Source organism: Lithobates pipiens, unplaced genomic scaffold, assembly GCF_037356315.1.
Source record: "Lithobates pipiens isolate NorthernLeopardFrog02 unplaced genomic scaffold, aLitPip1_a1.2 Scaffold_18, whole genome shotgun sequence".
NCBI lineage: Eukaryota > Metazoa > Chordata > Amphibia > Anura > Ranidae > Lithobates > Lithobates pipiens.
In genome coordinates, this window is record NW_027507758.1 from 622,377,256 (window position 1) to 622,397,413 (window position 20,158).

General features: G+C 44.2%; 2 protein-coding genes across 2 annotated transcripts in view; both read right to left on the reverse strand.

Annotated features, from left to right (window-relative positions):
* Positions 1-20,158, reverse strand: part of LOC143989416 (uncharacterized) — a 63,375-nt gene that overhangs the window by 18,906 nt on the left and 24,311 nt on the right. The gene's annotated exons all lie outside the window — the stretch shown is intronic.
* Positions 1,678-19,864, reverse strand: LOC143989477 (uncharacterized). Its single transcript, XM_077489618.1, has 7 exons — positions 19,769-19,864; positions 4,249-4,372; positions 4,035-4,132; positions 3,706-3,933; positions 3,419-3,625; positions 3,153-3,297; positions 1,678-2,723 (listed from the first exon to the last, which is right to left on the reverse strand). The coding sequence occupies exons 2-7, from the start codon at positions 4,331-4,333 to the stop codon at positions 1,981-1,983; spliced, it is 1,506 nt and encodes a 501-aa protein (XP_077345744.1). The 5' UTR covers positions 4,334-4,372; positions 19,769-19,864; the 3' UTR covers positions 1,678-1,980.

The following is a 20,158-nucleotide window of genomic DNA, read 5'->3' on the forward strand; positions in this document are numbered from 1 at the left end:
GAGAGGCAGAACATTCTGACTGGGGAGGATACAGAGATCGTCTGTTCCTGCTAAGCATGGATCTCTGTGTTCACCCTGTCAGTCCATCCCCCACACAGATAATAAACACTCCCCAGGGACACAATTAACCCTTTGATCGCCCCTGGTGTTAAACCCTCCCTGCCAGTAACGGTGCATATTTTTAGCAATGATCACTGTAATAATGTCACTGGTTCCCAAAAAAGTGTCAGTTAGGGGTCCGATTTGTCCTCCGCAATCCCGCAAAAAATAAATAAATAAATAAATAAAATTGCTGATCACCATAATTACTAGTGTAGCGGTATCCCCATAGGGGCTGCTGATTTGGTTACTTAGCAATCCTGCCAATCACCCTGCTGCCCAACTCCCCACGATCTGTTGAGACAATGAACAGTCATTTGCATGGTTTTGTTACGTTTATTGCAGGATACAACTTGGGTGGAACAAGGGGTGATATGAGATGCCCATAGCATTTGGTGTATTGCATGACAATCCTGAAAAGCCTTGGCTTGAAAAATTGGCGCACGCGTAGTATTCCCAGTCTCTTTCTTCTGCAAAACTGCTGAAACACCATTTCTTCTCTTCTATTGGGGCAAGAAAGAATCACTCTGAATAATTCCACCTTGCAGACCATAACGGCATTATCTCAGCGAATCAAATAACCAGAACCCTACACAGCCTCTCCCCCGATGGATCAATGAGTCCGACAGCCTTACAGTCTTTTAGAAGAGTATTACTAATGTGCTAACCAGAAGGAGAAGGGATCTCACCGCTCCAGGAGCACACATGCAGGCTGTAAACTGTCTCTTCGGCTGGGAAGCCACAGGTGCTGGCCATTACCAGTAGCAACAGATGAAAAACAAGCTCTGGACTGCCGCACTCTTCAGAAGACCACTTTCTTTTATTGGGAAATCACATCACAGCTCAACAAACACAGCGAACAAGGAAAAATTGCTGACATTTCGCACTAGCTGTAGTGCTTAATCATAGCCATATATGATGAAGCACTACAGCTAGCACGAAACGTCAGCAATTTTTCCTTGTTCGCTGTGTTTGAGCTGTTATGTGATTTCCCAATAAAAGAAAGTGGTCTTCTGAAGAGTGCGGCAGTCCAGAGCTTGTTTTTCGTCTGTTGCAATGTGCTAACCAGACCAGAGATAACGCAGTATCTCCCCCTGTTGGCCTGACACACGGTAATAGGCGGACTACAGTTCTCAGCCAGTCCTTCCCCTGCCACACATCCCAGTCTGACTCTAATACCGCGTACGCACGGTCGGACTTTCCGGCAGAAAAAGTCCGGCAGAATCTTTTCATCGGATATTCCGATCGTGTGTATGCCTCGTCTGACTTTTTTGTTTTTTTTCCGAAAATTCTGACGGACCTAGAAATAGAACATGTTTTAAATATTTCCGACGGAATCAATTGCTATCGGGAAAACCGCTCGTCTGTATGCTGTTCTGATGGACCAAAAACAACGCATGCTCTGAAGCAAGTACGAGACGGCAGCTACTGGCTACTGAACTTCCTTTTTCTAGTCCCATCGTACCTGTTGTACGTCACCGTGTTCTAGACTGATGTGTATTGAAAATGTGAACTACCACATTATGGACATTAAATGGAGCCATTGATCACATTCCTCACCACAAAATGTACTGCCAATGAAAGGTAAGGACTCCATTTTTATTTTTCTGCTGCTATCAATGGCCAACACGGTACAACACTTCATCCATGTCTTTGGTGATCTCTGATCTCCTTATGAACTGTTTCTTACATGATGAAGATCAGCCATGGAGTATATCTGTGGTGTATATCAGGATGTGCTTCTTCCCCACATGAGAGCTGTGATGTCCAGCAACATTCATATAGAAGATATTTCCCACACTCAAGGCACTAATACACCTCAAGGGTTGTGTGGGATCCCTGATGTACAGGAAGACAGGACTTCAGTGAGGAACAATTCCCTCACTCGGGACAGGAAAGTGGCTTCTCCGCTGTGTGCAATCTCTGATGTCTGGAAAGATTGTACTTCTGTGAAAAACATTTCCCGCACTCAGGACAGCAATATGGCTTCTCGCCAGTGTGCGATTTCTGATGTATGTAGAGACTGGACTTGTCTGAAAAACATTTCTTGCACTCAGGACAGGAATATGGCTTTTCCCCCGTGTGAGATCTCTGATGTCTGTAAAGATGAGACTTCCTTAAAAAACATTTCCCGCACTCAGGACAGGAACACGGCTTCTCCCCTGTGTGAGATCTCTGATGTGAGTAAAGATTGGACTTCTGTGAAAAACATTTCCCACACTCTGGACAGGAAAACATTTTCTCTCCAGTGTGAGATCTCTGATGTCTGTAAAGAGTAGACGTTTGTGAAAAACATTTTCCGCACTCAGGACAAGAATATGGCTTCTCCCCTGTGTGCGATTTTTTATGCCTATTAAGATGGGATTTAGCATGGAAACACTTCCCGCACTCAGTACAGGAAAACCTCTTCTCTGTTGGAAGGACGGCACCGTCCCTCACAGTCTGAGGTTCCTCAGGATAAGAGGAATACGATGGTCCATCTACACTGTGTGGTGCCGGATGGACATTTGAGGTAGTCGGGTTTTCTCCTGGACTATACTGTGTGATGTCCTCATCTTCTACTTTACAGTCTGGAGACAAAGTGAGACAATCCTCTGAGGTTTTCCTCATCTCCCGTCCATCTACTAAAATAGAAATACAAAGATTATTACTAGACATGAGCTGATTGGTTCCCCTAAACCAGGACTCCGCCCACATCAGGCAGCTTTGTCTCTGAGGATCTTACAATTCCCCCCTCAAGGTAACTAGTAAATGGGTCCTCTGATCACTCATTGCCATCTTCCCAACACAAGAAGTCCTGAACTTCCTTATTTAGTCCATGATTTAGTCATGAATAACAGCGGGGCTGAGCCTCACCAGAGGTCAGAGAGTGAGGATGGGGGGAGAACAACCAAGATGAAGACTGGACTGATCCTGAAGACCCCCATCATTGGGTTATTGACTCCTCCCTCATTATCACTTTCTGTTTAAGGTTCCTAAGTTTGAGGATATTATCACATCATTACCAACAGTTAAAAGTGGGTGGAGGAATGTATTTAGTGTTAATGACCCACCTGTGCTGATCTCTGTAGGAGTGTCCTCCTCTATAAATGTCCCCGTTATTCCATCCTCCTCCATAGACTGCTGATCATCCCTCACATACCTCTCTTCTTCTTCTTCTGCTTTAACCTCAAATTCTAAATCAATTGGATCTCCACTCTAAATCAAGAAAATGAGAGTTAATATCATCTATAAAATATACACTATTATTGTGCCATCACATAAAAAATCCACACATTGTCTCCAGAAGTCCATGTTCTAGATGCTCCTTCCCACCAACCTTGCAACAGTGAGGGATGGTGTGATCTTCCTGTGTGGAATCCCGGGAATACAGAGGGCGGGGACATCTCTCTGGGGGGTTCCTGGTATTAGGTGGCTCCATCATATTCTTGTTTGCTTCTGAAAACTCCTCCATCACTCCATACTCCTCATCCTCCTCTTTATACTCTTCTTTAACAACAACGTTATAATCCTCAAGGATTTGACTCTGAATATGTAATAAAATATTAATTTGTAACAAACATGCTGTGTATAAATCATAATTGCCAATGACTGTTACTCATCTACCTGATGATGGTGGGGGATAGTGTGACCTTCCTGTGTGGAATCCCGGGAATACAGAGGACGGGGACATCTCTCTGGTGGGTTCCTGTAGCTGGATGACTCCACCATGGTGTCCTGGTACAAATCTTTGTGTTCTTTTAGAAACGCTGACTCCTCCGTCACCCCATCCTCATCATCCTCCTCTTTTATCTCTTCTTTAACTTCAATTTTAGAATCTCTCAGGTTTCCACTCTGAATATATAATAAAATGATAACAATTTTAACAATGCAGATAATGTACATTACATTACATGTACAGCTAATGATACTATCAGTGATTGTTCCTCATCTACCTGATGATGGTGAGGTATGGTGTGATCTTCCTGTGTGGAATCCCGGGAATACAGAGGACGGGGACATCTCTCTGGTGGGTTCCCATTACTGGATCCATCTGTAGGAAACACACACACTGACTGAATACATTGTTTCTATGTGTTTATCAGATGATGGGGGATCTAGGTGGAGCCTCCGTACTGCTCTCTCCTTTACAATAAAGTCTCCTCTTACCCGGTGATGTGAGGGGCGGCTGATTGTCCATCATGACGTCCTTGTAGAGATCCTTGTGTCCTTCTAAATACTCCCACTCCTCCATGGAGAAATAGACAGTGACATCCTGACACCTTATAGGAACCTGACACACACAATGATACAGTCACCATCCAGACACATAGTTAGTCTGGAAAGAAAAAGAAAAAAAGAACCAATTTGCTCCAACTGGGGGGAAAAAATTCTTCCTGATCCCTTGAGATGCAATAAGGTACCCCCTGGATCAACTTTACCTATAAATATTAGTATCCATTTAATTATGTACATTTAGGAAAGAATCCAGTCCTTTCTTAAAGCAATCTACTCAGCTGGACAGAAACACCTCTGGAGGGAGTCTTTTCCACATTTTCACAGCTCTTACTGTGAAAAAAAACTTTTTCTGTAGTTGGAGATTAAATCTATTTTCCACCAGAAAAAAAAGAGTGCCCCTTTGTCCTCTGTGATGACCTTAAGATGAATAACCCTACACCAAGTTCACTATATGGACCCTTATGTATTTATATATGTTGATCACACACACACACACACACACACACAAGAATAAATTCAGGTCCTCAAATCTTTCCTCATAGCTGAGCTCATCCATGCCTCTTATCAGTTTGGTTGCCCTTCTCTGCACTTTCTCCAGTTCCCTGATATCCCTTTTTGTGAACTGGATTCCAAAACCGAACTGCATATTCCAGATGAGGTCTTACTAATGATTTGTACAGCTGATGTCTCTCTCTGTGCAGTCCATACCTCTCTTATACAAAAAAAGGATTTTACTTGCATTGGCAACTGCAGCTTGGCATTACATGCTATTATTAAGCTTATGATCTACCAGACCACCCAGATCCTTCTCCACCATTGATTCCCCCAGTTGTACTCCCCCTTGTATGTATGATGCATGCATATTCTAAGCCCCGAAGTGCAGAACTTTACATTTGTCAACATAAAACCTCATCTGCCACATAGTTGCCCAATTAAACAGAGCATTGAGGTTGGCTTTCTAAGTTGGAGACATCCTGTAAGGACGTTGTTCCACTGCATAGCTTGGTGTCATCTGCAAACAAACACTGAAATCCCAGACCCTATATAATTTATAAATAGATTAAAAAGGAAGGGTCCCAACACTGAACCTTGGGGTACGCCACTAAGCATGGGCGAATGGTTTGGACCGAGCATGAGTTCGAGCAGAACATTGGCTGTTCGGAAGTTCTCCAAAAACTGAATTATAAGGTCGTTCGCTCTGCCGAACGACCACAATGCACTGCGCCACCGCACAGTGCATTGAAAGCCCTGATTGGGTGAAGCAACGAAAGCTTTACCTAATCGGGACACACAGAGCACTGTCAGAGCCATGATTGGATGCTGTCATTATGACTGTATGCAATCATGTCTCATTGCTCTTAATCCCACCCCACCCTATAAAGGTATTCTTTCTATAGCAGCCATCTGTAGTGCGATAGTGGCGTGGAGAGAGATAGAATAGGGCTCTGTTCGGTGCTATTAGATACACAGTTAGTGTGATATTCTGATTCTATTGTCAGTAGAATATCAGATCAGTGTGCATCTAGGGATAGTTCAGTGTGAGCATTCATCTTTACATTAGTGTTAATGTAGGGATAGGTCAGTCAATGTGAGTGTAGTGCGACCACCATTCATCTTTACATTAGTGCAGGGGTGTCCAAACTTTTTTCAAAGAGAGTCAGATTTGATGAAATGAACATGCGTGAGTGACGACCATTTTGCCTGACATTCTTTGAATCATTAAAATTCAGTCCAAGTGTGTTAGTCCGAGCACTAATACACGGCCCAACAATAATTATCTTGACTTTGTGACTGTGTGTGAAGAGATGAGCTTGGGCGTGTTATTTGGATATACCATATTTATCAGCGTATAACACGCACCTTCACTTTAAGAGGGAAGTTTTAGGAAAAAAACATTTGAAATAAAGAACTGAAGCAAAAAAAAGGGTCAGTGCCCATTAATGCCGCCTAATCCGTGTCCATCTGCAGCCTCACAAGCAGGGCTCGACAAAACCCGGGCGCCAGGTCGCATTTGCGACTAGAATTAGCGAACTGGCGCCTGGGGCAGCACAGCTGGGGGAATGCTGTCTCCGCGGACCCCCCCGGCGCGATCGCGGCGGGCCGCGCCGCCGGCGGCCGGTAATTTAGCCCCCGGCTTTGAGGCCTTCTACGATCCTATGGTTCCTTCTGGAATCTGGCGCCCTCTTGTGGTGGCCGTTGGAATTACAACCAGCAATGCTAATGGATGCAATACTAATTTTCCCTGCCTGCCAGCCCATCTTCCTTCCCTTTACTCAGAACCCCTAAAAATTATATATATTTTATTCTAACACCCTAAAGAATAAAATGGTGGTCGTTGCAATACTGTCTGTCACACCGTATTTGCACAGCGGACTTACAAGCGCACTTTTTTGGGGAAAATGTATTTAATAAAAAAAAAAAATAAGACAACAGTAAAGTTAGCCCAATTTTTTTTAATATTGTGAAAGATAATGTTGCGTCGAGTAAATCGATACCAAACATGTCATGCTTCAAAATTGCGCCCGCTCATGGAATGGCGACAAACTTTTACCCTTTAATATCTCCATAGGCGACATTTAAAAAATTCTACAGGTTGCACTTTAAGTTACAGAGGAGGTCTGGGGCTAGAATTATTGCTCTCACTCTACCGATCGCAGCGATACCTCACATGTGTGATTTGAACACCGCTTTCATATATGCGTTCGCTTCTGCACGCAAGCTTGGCGGGACAGGACGCGTTTAAAATATTTTTATTTTAACTTTTATTTTTATTTTTTTTCACTGTTCTTTAAAAAAAAAAAAAAAAAAAAAAAAAAGTGTGTGTCACTTTTATTCCTATTACAAGGAATGTAAAAATCCCTTGTAATAGAAAAAAGCACGACAGGTCCTCTTGTATATGAGATCTGGGGGGTCAGAGAGACCTCACATCTCATATTTACACTAAAATGCAATTTAAAAAAAATTTGTCATTTGAAAAAAATAAATAAAATGTCCCTCTAAGAGCTATGGGCAATGACTTGGAGACAGGTGAGGGGCTGGGGGCTATCTTCCCCTCACTCGTCTCCGTGTCAGGCCAGGGACAGGTCCAGATCGCCGTCACGGACCCGGCTCCTAACTTTTTTAGCTGGCTCCTAGATTCCAAGCAAATTTGTCAACCCCTGCTCACAAGTGTCATAAATGCAGCACCCCCATTGCCATGAATGCTGCACCCCCATTGCCATGAATGCAGACTCACCATTGCCCGCAATGCAGCCTGATTCATGCCCATCTGCAGCCTTGGAGGGGACAGGGAGGGGGCGGGATGAGCGACAACACATTACATACAGGAGAAACTTCTGCTTTTTTGGCGGCCTCTTTCATACAAAGTGATGGACAGAACAGTCGTCCAATGGCAGTACAGGAGACGGGACTTTCTTTTACAGAGGCCGCAATGTAAACAGGAAATTCTCCTGTATGTAGGACACTCGTCCTGTCCCCTCCAAGGCAGCCAGCATATATAGCTTTTGTGGCCTCCTGGTGCTCGGGGATTCGTTGGGGGCCACAAAAGATATACATGTCCAAATTACCAGGCGGGCCTTTCGAAACCAGAATGCAGGCTGGACTTTGGACATGTCTGCATTAGTGTCAATGTAGGGATAGTTCAGTCAGTCTGAGGGTGGTGAACATTTAACACAGTTTTTTTTCTGTGCATTACTGAAAGGTTTAACGCTATATAGTTGTGTGTGTTACTGCAAGTTTAACGCTGTATAATTCACTGCGTTACTGCAAGTTTAACGCCATATAGCTCTGTGCTTTACTGAAGCATTATATTGCAGTATATTATAGTGTATCCGTGGAGTGTTTGTATCGTGAATACGCAAAGTGCTCCGTTGATTAAAGTGCATCCACGTACACATTTACACATCTTTATTACATTTTGTTAATAAGTGCCTCCACTCCCCCCATCGTGTCTGGGAGGACAGCAAGGAGGAGCAGATGCTCCCATGGCACTGTAAGGGGCCAGCAGCGTATGTGTCCAGAGTCAAAAGGTGGACGTGGTCAGTCCTAAGGCAGGGCATAATTTCTTCTCTTTAGTGATGTTGCCCATGCTATCCAGCCACAGCATGCAGAGGAGGTGGTGGTGGACTGGCTTACTAAACTGTCCTCATCCTCCGTCACCCAAGCAGAGACTAGTGTGCAGACCCCTGCAGCTGCCAGAGTGGTAAAACCTGCCTCCTTGTCCACATCTATTCCTGCCATAGTCCCAGCATCAGGCATGGAGGAGTCAGTGGAGTTATTTGAACACAGTGTCAGCCACTTGCTCCTTGACTATGCACAGTCATTACTTGATTCTGATGTTTGTTCTGACTCTGAGGTTGCGGAAGGCAGGAACATGAGTCTACAGAGAGGGGAGCACACTGGTACACAAATTGGCAGTCATGTTCCCCCAGCCGCAGCGTATTGCCAAGTTGTCTCCAGTGGTAATGCGGATGGAGGATATAATGATGATGAGGTCACTGACTCGACTTGGGTGCCAGATAGATCAGAGGAGGAAAGTGAGAGTGAGGCACAACTCCAACGAGGCAGCCATCATGGAAGAGTAGAGAGCAGCCATCCTATTCCATCACATTTTGGAGCGGTTATCTCCTGTCCCACTTCCCACAGCTCAGCTGTCTGAGCCTTTTTTAGTACATGTGCAGCCAATCACACTGTTGCAATTTGCAAACCTTGTCTCAAGTGCATCAAGTGTGGCAAAAACACCAACCATTTGGCTGTCACATGCTTGACAAGGCATTTAACCTCCCACCAATCAGCCCATTGGCAAGAGCACCTAAAAGCCACACAAAAGGGGCACAAATCTGTCCCTCCTCCTTACTCACCTCAGTCTGTCCCTGCTATACCTTATGACCTCTCAGCAGCCTCCACTGACAGGGATGATAGTATAGCGCAGAGTGTCCCAGGTCCTTGCAGCACATCTGCCAGCAGCACACCACTAGTTGTAGACTATAGCAAGCAAATTTCTCTGCCCCTTCTGCTGCAGCGGAAAACAAAATACAATCCCTGTCATACACATGCCAAGCGTCTAAATGCAAGCTTGTCAAAGCTACTGGCTCTACAACTTCTGCCTTACCACCTGGTGGATTCTGTCCCCATGAATTTGCAGAACGTGCTGTACCACAATGGCAGGTTCCCAGTCGCTATTTCTATTCACGCAAGGCCATTCCATGTCTCTACCATCACATGGAAGGCAATGTTGTGGCATCGTTGGGAAAAGCAGTCAGCAGCAAAGTCCATGTTACTGCTGACACGTGGTCCAGCAAGCATGGGCATGGGCAGGGGCGATATATTTCCCTCACAGCAGACTGGGTAACACTGCTTGCAACTCGGAAGGATGCAGGACAGGGCTCAGTGCTGCAGCTTGTTGTGCCCTCACATCTCCATACAGCTGGTGATGATGCCAGATTCATCAGCTCTACCCCCTCCTCCTCCTTCATGCCCTCCTCTGCTGAATTGTCCTATGCACCTCAAGTACACCCTAATTGTTGAAAGGGCTATTCAATGAGTCAGGCCAAAAGGTGCCATGCAGTGTTTCAGCTGGTGTGTTCTTGCAGCTCTGCAGGGACAGGCTCAGAGGTGGTTCACACCACACCAGCTGATGCCAGGAATGGTGGTGTGCGATAATGGAACAAACCTCCTGTCCGCCCTTAGACAGGGAAAGTTGACACATGTCCTCAATTTGGTGGTGCAGCAGTTCCTAAACTGGTACCCAGGGTTGGAAGATCTGCTAAAGCAGACCAGAAAAGTCTGTAGCCATTTTAGGCGGTCATACACAGCCAATGGTCGGCTGGCTGAAATTCAATCAAGGAATACACCTGTCCATAAACTGCCTGATTTGTGAGTGGACTTGGCAATGCTGCAGTGGTTGAACATGTAGCAGAGGGCCACCAACGAGTACCTGTGTGAGTATGGCACAATGACAGGCTCAGGCCAGCTCTGCTTTTTTCCCCCATGCCAATGGCTGCTCATAAAGGATGCATGCACTGTACTGTCACCATTTAAGAAGGCCACAATTATGGTGAGCCGTGACAATGCATGCATCAGTGACACAATCCCTATTGTGTTATTGCTGGAGCAGACTCTGCATGGCATTAAGGACAGAGCACTCGAGCCAGAGCAGCGGGACAAGAAGAGGACTTCCTTTCCTCTCAAGGCCCACTTTATGCAGACACCATTGCTCCTATGCCACAGAACACAGGAGGGAGAGGAGGAGGAGGAGGAGGAGGAGGAGGAGGGAGGAGGATTCTGGCGGTTTCGGAGGCATGAAGTAGAGGAAGACATAAAAGTCAAACAGTAAGAGATGGTTTTTCATCCACAGAACCCTTGGGAGTAGTACGTGGCTGGGAGGAGGCAGTTCCAGATACTTTCAGCTTGCACATTCCATTGGCAGCATCTGCATCACATAATGGATGTTTATCTAGGGGCAAAAACAGAGCTTTCCAGTCGACGAACCACTGGCTTACTGGGTCGTGCAAATAGACCACTGGCTAGAACTTGCCCAGTATGCCATTGAGATGCTGGGCTGCCCTGCATTCAGTGTGCTTTCTGAACAGGCATGTGCAACAGTGCTGCTGGAGGTTTTGTTACTGATCATAGAAAGCATCTGTCCACAGACTCCGTGGACAGTCTGACTTTTATTAAAATTAATCAGTCCTGGATTACCAGCAGCTATGAAGCCTCTGATGCCGCCGATTACATTTGTGAGTTGTGGCATTTCTGCAGGACTTCTAGGCTGCCTAGTGTTGTGGGTGTTGGAAGGATGTTTTTAGTGTAGGTTTCATGGGCACAATTAACACCCAGGTGCATATCGTTACAATTTTTGACAGCAAGGCCAATTCTTGCTTTCAAGTACCTCTATAGTGCTACGGTACGAAGGCGCCATGACACCCAAAGAACAATTTTTCTACACCCATTACTGAAGTAGAAGTCCAAAGTCTGTGGTATGGATACCAGAATTTATCCCAAAAATATCTCTAAACGTGTTTCCCGTGCACTACATTGTGGCCTCATCATACAGACTTGCTCCCCAAGCCGTTGATTACAAAATAAAAAAAGCTTGCAGGGAAAATGTAATTTTTTGGGCTTTATAAATGCAATTATTGCTGCAGCAGCTTCTGTACACAGGATAGATGTGCCATTGTACAGGTGGACTAAGGGGACCCCCAGGCACTATATTGAAAGGAATTTTTCATTTTTATATTTTCACTTTAAGCATCAATAAATCATTGCTCATTTAAAAATGAATTTTTTTACAAACTTCATTGATACCCGGACCCCCTATAACCATTGTGAAAAAGGAATCAGGTAGAATTGGCGCTATACCTTTAAATTAATATATTTATTGCCACTAATCCTCAACTTGTTAGTACTATAAAATTGCTATCGTTGTTATACAAATTGTTAAGATATTAGTGTCCATACCCTTTTGCAGGGACCTCCTGCTGAAAAAAAATATATGTGTGTATATATAATAGTGATGATTCTCATTTAAACGTTACATGTAAAAAGGAGGAGAATCCATAGTGTAGTATGTCTTTAACCACTTTCAGACCGGACCATTTTGCTGGTCAATGACCAGAGGTCTTTTTACAATTTGGCACTGCGCTGCTTTAACTGGTAATTGCGCGGTCATGCAATGTTGTACCCAAACAAAATTTGCGTCCTTTTCTTCCCACAAATAGAGCTTTCTTTTGATGGTATTTGATTGCCTCTGCGATTTTTATTTTTTGCGATATAAACGTAAAAAGACCGCAAATTTTGAAAAAAAATGATATTTTCTACTTTTTGTTATTAGAAAAATCCAATAAACTCAATTTTAGTCATACATTTAGGCCAAAATGTATTCAGCCACATGTCTTTGGTAAAAAAAAAGTCAATAATTGTATATTTATTGGTTTGCGCAAAAGTTGTCACATCTACAAACTAAGGTACGTTTTCTGGAATTTACGCAGCTTTTAGTTTACGACTGCCTATCTCATTTCTTGAGGTGCTAAAATGGCAGGGCAGTACAAAACCCCCCCAAATGACCCCATTTTGGAAAGTAGACCCCCTAAGGAAATTGATAAGTGGCATGTTGAGCCCATTGGATAAATAAATAAATAAAGTCGCGCTATGGAAAAACCAAAACAAAACTAGATCTCCAATGTGATAGAAATATAAAAAAGTAAATAAATAAAAAGTGAAGAAAGAAAAGAAAATATACTGGGTTAGAGCTGCCTGTGCCTGAAGCCCTCACTTCCATAATAGGGAGGAGAGGGAAATGAAAAGTGTAGAATAAAAAGGTTATGGCGCTAAACCCTATCAGTGATGTGATGAGTTAACCTATCATCAAAACCTAGTGTTTATTTTTTATATAAAAAGAAAAAACTGTTGGCAATAGCGTGCAAAGATTTCCTAAAATAATTTTATCCTAATTAAAAAATTGCGTGTGATCAATGTGGAGCGTAGTGACGAAACGCGTAGGGCGTGGCCACGTTGTGTGCACTCGTTTGAGACAGGCTCCAGAGGACGTCGTAGTGACGAAATGCGTAGGGCGTGGCCACGTTGTGTGCACTCGTTTGAGACGAACGGCTGAGTTTTTCCATACGCATATGCTTTTAATGTCAAATGTGAGTAGTTTTTAATACTAATAAACGAACGATCTGGTTAAGAATGTATTACACTATGGATATGTCTTTCCTCATATATAATTAAGGTTGGATACCATACGGACGGAATAACGAAGCTTCACCCAGTGCACCAGCAGCAGCCAGAGAGCGGCACAGTGGCTTACATTGTGAAGGTCCATCCAGCCCCACAAGGGGCATTAACTCTGGTGAGAGCATTCACATACTATAGCACTGAGTGGCGCACCGGGGATGAAGTTCTCTAATTGAAAACCCGCACTATTTGCACGAGTGAATCAAATATTCCCTATTGACTTTATGCATCAATTACAACAATAATCTGAAGAGGCAGTATCATTAAGCCAAACATTAATTTTGGACTTACATTGGACATAGATGCGTCTTCATGCGATTATTGGTTGAATATATTTCTGATCCCTGGTTGTTCTGATCCTTAGTTGCTTTTTTGCACATATTTTGCACATGTTTGCACAGTCTGTTCTGAACTAGCACATTGTTGAATACAAACAACATTTTCACCATTTTGCATATCTAAATGTATGTTTACATGTTTTTGGTATCCACCCATAGTAGGCTGATGCGTATAAGATAACTTAATATCCACTTTGGTTATAATTATGATGGAACACGAATGTTGACTCCACATTGATCACACACAATTTTTTAATTAGGATAAAATTATTTTAGGAAATCTTTGCACGCTATTGCCAACAGTTTTTTCTTTTTATATAAAAAATAAACACTAGGTTTTGATGATAGGTTAACTCATCACATCACTGATAGGGTTTAGCGCCATAACCTTTTTATTCTACATGTTGAGACCATTGAATTTTTTTTTTTTTGCCTCAAGCGATTGAATAATGACAAAAAAAAAATGTTTTTTTTTTTTTACACAAAGTTGTCACTAAATGATATATTGCTCACACATGCTATGGGTATATGTGAAATGACACCCCAAAATAAATTCTGCTGCTTCTCCTGAGTACGGGGATACCACATATGTGGGACTTTTTGGGAGCCTAGCCGCGTACGGGGCCCCGAAAGCCAAGCACCGCCTTCAGGCTTTCTAAGGGCGTACATTTTTGAGTTCACTCCTCACTACCTATTACAGTTTTGAAGGCCATAAAATGCCAAGATGGCACAAAACCCCCACAAATGACCCCATTTTAGAAAGTAGACACCCCAAGCTATTTGCTGAGAGGCATGTTGAGTCCATGGAATATTTTATATTTTGCCACAAGTTGCGGGAAAATTACAAACTTTTTTTTTTTTTTTCACAAAGTTGTCACTAAATGATATATTGCTCACGCATGCCATGGGCATATGTGAAATGACACCCCAAAATAAATTCTGCTGCTTCTCCTGAGTACGGGGATACCACATATGTGGGACTTTTTGGGAGCCTAGCCGCGTGCGGGGCCCCGAAAACCAAGCACCGCCTTCAGGCTTTCTAAGGGCGTTACAGTTTTGAAGGACATAAAATGCCAAGATGGCACAAACCCCCCCCCCCCCAAATGACCCCATTTTGGAAAGTAGACACCCCTAAATTTAGGGGTACACTAGTGAGACTAGGTAATAAATGGCGGGTGCCCTGAAACTATAAAAAAATAACTAACCAACCAGCGTCACCTGTAACAGTTATATGGTGATCACTGGTGAAAGGGTTAACTAGGGGGCAATCAGGGGGCTTTATGCGGTAGTATATGGGGGTCCCTGGCGCTATAAAAAGCTGCGGCGAACCTAAATACCTACCTGCCTAACTAGCGTCACCTGTGACACTAATACAGCGATCAGAAAAATGATCGCTTATTAGGCTGGGTTCACACTGGAGCGATGCGGGAACGCCACGAATCCGCGGCGGGTTCCCGCATTGCATGCCTCCCGGCGGCAGTTCACACTGCCCTATGCGAACTGCTGGGAGTGTCAGTGAAATGTTAATGACACCCCCAGATCAGTTCGCATATCGCAGTGCGATCTGCAAACTCGGATCGCATGGTGTGAACACCCATGCGATCCGATTCTGCTGCGGACCAATAAAAGGGTCCCGTGCGAATTTGCGGCGGGTGCGGCGGGTGCGATGCGAATTCAGCCATACTATCTGTATGGCTGAACTCGAATCGCACAGAGATCGGATGTGATTTGCACTGCAGTGCGGTGCGAATCACATTCGTTCTCATAAACCGCTGCAATGTGAACCCAGCCTTAGTGACACTGGCGACGGGGGGTGATCACGGGGTTAAACCTTTATTGGGGGGGTTAGGGGGGTACATTAGAACTAAAGGGGGCTAACCCTAACTGCCCTAACAGTTATTACAGTCACAAATGACACCAATGCAAAAAAAATAAATAACATTGGTGTCACTGTGACTGGGGGGCAGGGGTAATTGGGGGGGTGATCGGGGGGGTGTGAGTGTGCCTGGCATGTTCTACTGTGTAGTGACGTGTTGGTGCAACTCACCGATCCTCTCTCCTCGGTGTCGGAAAGAAAAATACCGACACGGAGGAGAGAATACATCACTTCCTCTCCTGTGTTTACATTACAGGAGAGGAAGTGATGTCACGAAGGATTTCTATTCGTCGGGAGCGATCGCGAGGGGGTGGCCATGAATGAATGGCCGCCCCCTCGTCCGGGATTGCTCCCGAACGAATACCGACCGCCGCAGGCACCGGGCGGGGGCCCGATCGGGCCCCCGACCCGCGGGAAGGCAGGGACGTACATGTACGCCAATATGCCTGCCCGTGCCATTCTGTCGACGTACATCGTCGTGCGCCGGTCGGGAAGTGGTTAAGAAAGGTTTATTGAAAGAGGTATTCAAAAGAGGTCACTTCTCTATAGCCACGCCTACCGGTTTCGTAGTGGGATGACGTCAGCACGACGAAACCGGTAGGCGTGGCTATAGAGAAGTGACCTCTTTTGAATACACCGCAGCAGCTGGTGGTGTGAGGATTTCTCATAGTGAATCTTGCTCTGATAAGATGTGAGTAGTTTTCTGTTTTCAATAAACCTTTCTTAAAAGACATACTACACTATGGATTCTCCTCCTTTTTACATGTAACGTTTAAATGAGAATCTAAACTGTGGATGGATGAATAACCAAATTCCCAGGGAGATGCCAGAGAGCGACACAGGGGCTATACACTGTGAAGGCGGTTTTCCCCCAGTAGGGGTAAAGATCTGGTGAGCGCAATATAATTCATTTTCACCAAAGCGCACCGGAGATTTTCTTTGGATATTTGCACGAGGCACCATTTGGATTATGAACTGTTTAATATATTACAAAGGACTTGTCTGCATTTTATGTTTATAGGATAATAATATTGCATTTATTTATTTATTTCAGTATTTTTCACTAGGTGTATATTACCATTTTTTTTTTTTTTATTGTTTCACAACCTTTATTGGTATGGATGTATAACTGTTTAACCAATTGCACAGATTAGGAATCATTTTATTAATTAATAGAGTGACACACATTTTATTTAAGGGTATAGCGCCAATTCTACCTGACTTTTTTTTCACCCCTATAACCATTATGTGCCCAATTACTTGCATATAAGCTTTCAAAATGGGCACTTTAGATTTTTCCTGTTCAGGTCCCATAGACTTCAATTGGGTTCGTTATTCGGTTCTGAACTTTCCCAATGTTAGAAAGTTCTGGTGAAAACTGAACAGGGGGTTGTTCAGCCCATCCCTATACACCACTAATTACCCTGAACCTTTGGGTACACCACTAACAACACTGAACCTTGGGGTACACCACTGGTAACCTTAGACCATGCAAAGTAAGAATCATTAACCATTACTGACTCTCAGAATCATTAACTACTCTCTGAATTTGGTCTTTTATCCAGTTTTCTATCCATTTAAAAACTGTTTTTACCAGCCTCTAGACTTTACCTTCAACATTAGCCGTGTGTAAAGAACTGTGTCAAAATGATTTTGCAAAATCTAAATATACCACATCCACAGCCACCCTTCTTTCCAAGTATACCACATTTACAGCCACCCCTCTGTCCAAGGTTTTACTTACCTCTTTCAAAAGAAATCAGGTTTGTTTGACAACTTCTGTATTTCATATAACATTTTTTTCCCCAGCAAGAACTCGTCTATGTGGTCTTTTATTAAACTCTCCAGTATCTTCCCGACTATAGAAGTTTCACTTATGCCGCGTAAACACGACAGGACTTTCCGTCACAAACGGTCAGACGGAATCATTCCGTCGGATATTACGATCGTGTGTGGGCTTCATCCGACTTTTTTCTTCAAAAATTCAGACGGACCTAAAAAATTGAATGTTTCAAATGTGTCCGATGGAATCAATATCTATCGGGAAAACCGTTCGTCTGTATGCTACTCCGACGGACCAAATACGACGCAAGGGCAGCTATTGGCTACTGGCTATTGAACTTCCTTTTTCTAGTCCTGTCGTACGTGCTGTAAGTCACCGTGTTCTAAGCGGTCAGACTTTGGGGTGATCGTGTGTGGGCAAGTCTGTTTCAGCAGAACTCTATTGGGAAGACCATCGGACTTTTTCTGCTGGAAAGTCCGGTCGTTTGTACGTGGCATAACAGGTCTATAGTTACTTGGTAAAGACTTTGATCCTTTTTAAATATGGGGACCACGTTGGCCCTATGCCAATCGAGTGGTACCATCCCAGTCATTAACAAGTCCCTAAAAATTAGAAACAATGGCTTTGAAATGAATCCCCTGTGTCTGTTACTGGATAATGTCCCAGAATTCCCAACACCGCTCACCTCTCCTTGATGATCTCTCTGGTGACTTCTTTTTATTTCTCTATTTTATCAGGGAGGGAGGTGGGGGCAATTTGATGGTCATATGATCTCCAGACTTCACAGGAGGAAAACTCGAAATATGATGAAAATTATGTCATGTGACCTCCCAGAATCCTCCTCACCTCTCCACTGAGGTCTCTATTTATTAAAGCCCCACTTCAGACTGAGATATAATTTAGCTACACAGGGCCTCCCACGCCATGATAAGTTAAAGACTTGTCTTAAGAAATTTTGGGGTCATTACATACAACACATGACACACAGTCCCACTTTGCTAGTGAGGATGACAAGGATCTGCCCACATCCCAAGAACACCAAAAAAATGAGAAATAGAGCCAGATGGTCAGTGTGATGTCATAGGACATATAGACTCTGGATGGAGGACATTTGGATGGGGAGATTTGAGGGGCCCTTTATATGAGGCTCCCATGCAAACCAAATCATTGTTCCTGGGTGTGTCCTTCCTCTCCTAAGCTAAAGAGTGAACTTTGACCTTTACTATACAGAAATCTGTCAGGAATGTGTGAAAGTAAGCTCTCATGTGATCAGGTGACGTGCGGAGGAACGGAGTGTAAATAGCAGACAATTTTCTCCAGAGCTCCTAATGGTGGGGATGGATTTTGCTGAGTGCTGGTGCCAAGTTTCCACCCCCCAGGATCACTGCAGGTGTGGAGAAAAGCTGTGTAAGAGGATATGGAGGAGAGATGAGGAGGAGATCCAGGAATCAGGATAAAGGTCAGGACAAGCAACAGACGAGCGCATCCAAGAGATGAAGCCGGGGTCACTACACAGAAAATCAATCTAAGGAAAAAGGCATAGATGGGCACTAGTCAGGCTGCATAGATGGACAGAGCTGAGCCCTGCACTCTGTAAGTAGAGCACTCCTCCTGGGCTCTGCACTCTGTAAGTAGCGCACTCCTCCTGAGCTCTGCACTCTGTAAGTAGCGCACTCCTCCTGAGCTCTGCACTCTGTAAGTAGCGCACTCCTCCTGAGCTCTGCACTCTGTAAGTAGCGCACTCCTCCTGAGCTCTGCACTCTGTAAGTAGCGCACTCCTCCTGAGCTCTGCACTCTGTAAGTAGCGCACTCCTCCTGAGCTCTGCACTCTGTAAGTAGCGCACTCCTCCTGAGCTCTGCACTCTGTAAGTAGCGCACTCCTCCTGAGCTCTGCACTCTGTAAGTAGCGCACTCCTCCTGAGCTCTGCACTCTGTAAGTAGCGCACTCCTCCTGAGCTCTGCACTCTGTAAGTAGCGTACTCCTCCTGAGCCCTGCACTCTGTAAGTAGAGCACTCCTCCAGAGCCCTGCACTCTGTAAGTAGCGTACTCCTCCTGAGCTCTGCACTCTGTTTTTTCTCTATCTTCATAACATTTGGTAGTCGCTAAAAAATTCTAAGAAGTATATTTTTTTTATCTCATGGACAAAATGTGAGAAATAACATACAATCATTCCATAAACACATACCACATACATCATTTGAGGAAAATATGCTCATAACATAGTTTACCATTTCCAAAAAAAATTAAAAATTTCCCCGGGTTTTATTTTAAAAATCTGGTCACCTTATTGCTCAGTCAATGGGAGATGATCTCAGCATTATTTACATAATGAAGGAGATGAGGGGGAGGGGAGGAAGTCACTTATGGTGACCATAGATACATGGAAATTCAGCTGGTTCAGCAGGGATCGGTCACATTTCCATCCACGTGTGGTCACTGCCGGATAAAAGTCACTCCATCAGCGGCTGCAGCCAATAGCTTCATCCCTGATCTGTGTATTCTGAGAGCGGAGGAGCGCCCCCCATTGTCAGAATACAATAGTGCAGCGGGGAGGATTCCCCCATCCCCCTCCAATGTGTGGATGGGGTGAATCACTTCAGTGTTTTCTTCTCATCCTGCTGGATGAACGATAAAACTGAACCATGTATGGCCAGTATTGGAAGCAAGATATATTCATCATCAACTGATCCCCCTGAAGGGGTTAATCTACATATTACCTCCTCTGCCACCAGATCCTGAAATATCTCCGTTCTACTCCCTCCTGGAATGTCCTGTCTGTATCTGACATTACTTCCTATTTGCTTTGCATAAAAACTTCCTGTCTGTATATGACATCACTTCCTGTCTTCCACAGAGACTTCCTGTCTGGGAAGAAGTGAGATCACCACCTTGTGGAGCTCAAAGGAACTTCAGCCCTGAGAAACATCTCGTAGTGTGGATACGACCTTCTGCTGTGTGTATGTACTGTATATCCTTATAGATAAGTCATCTCCACTCCCACCAAGGGGGATAGAAATATATTACTGCTCAGGGGGGAGACATTTTGGCCCCTTTGATTTTGCAGTAAAATTGATGTCAGATTTAGTCATGTAGAACATCTGTTATAT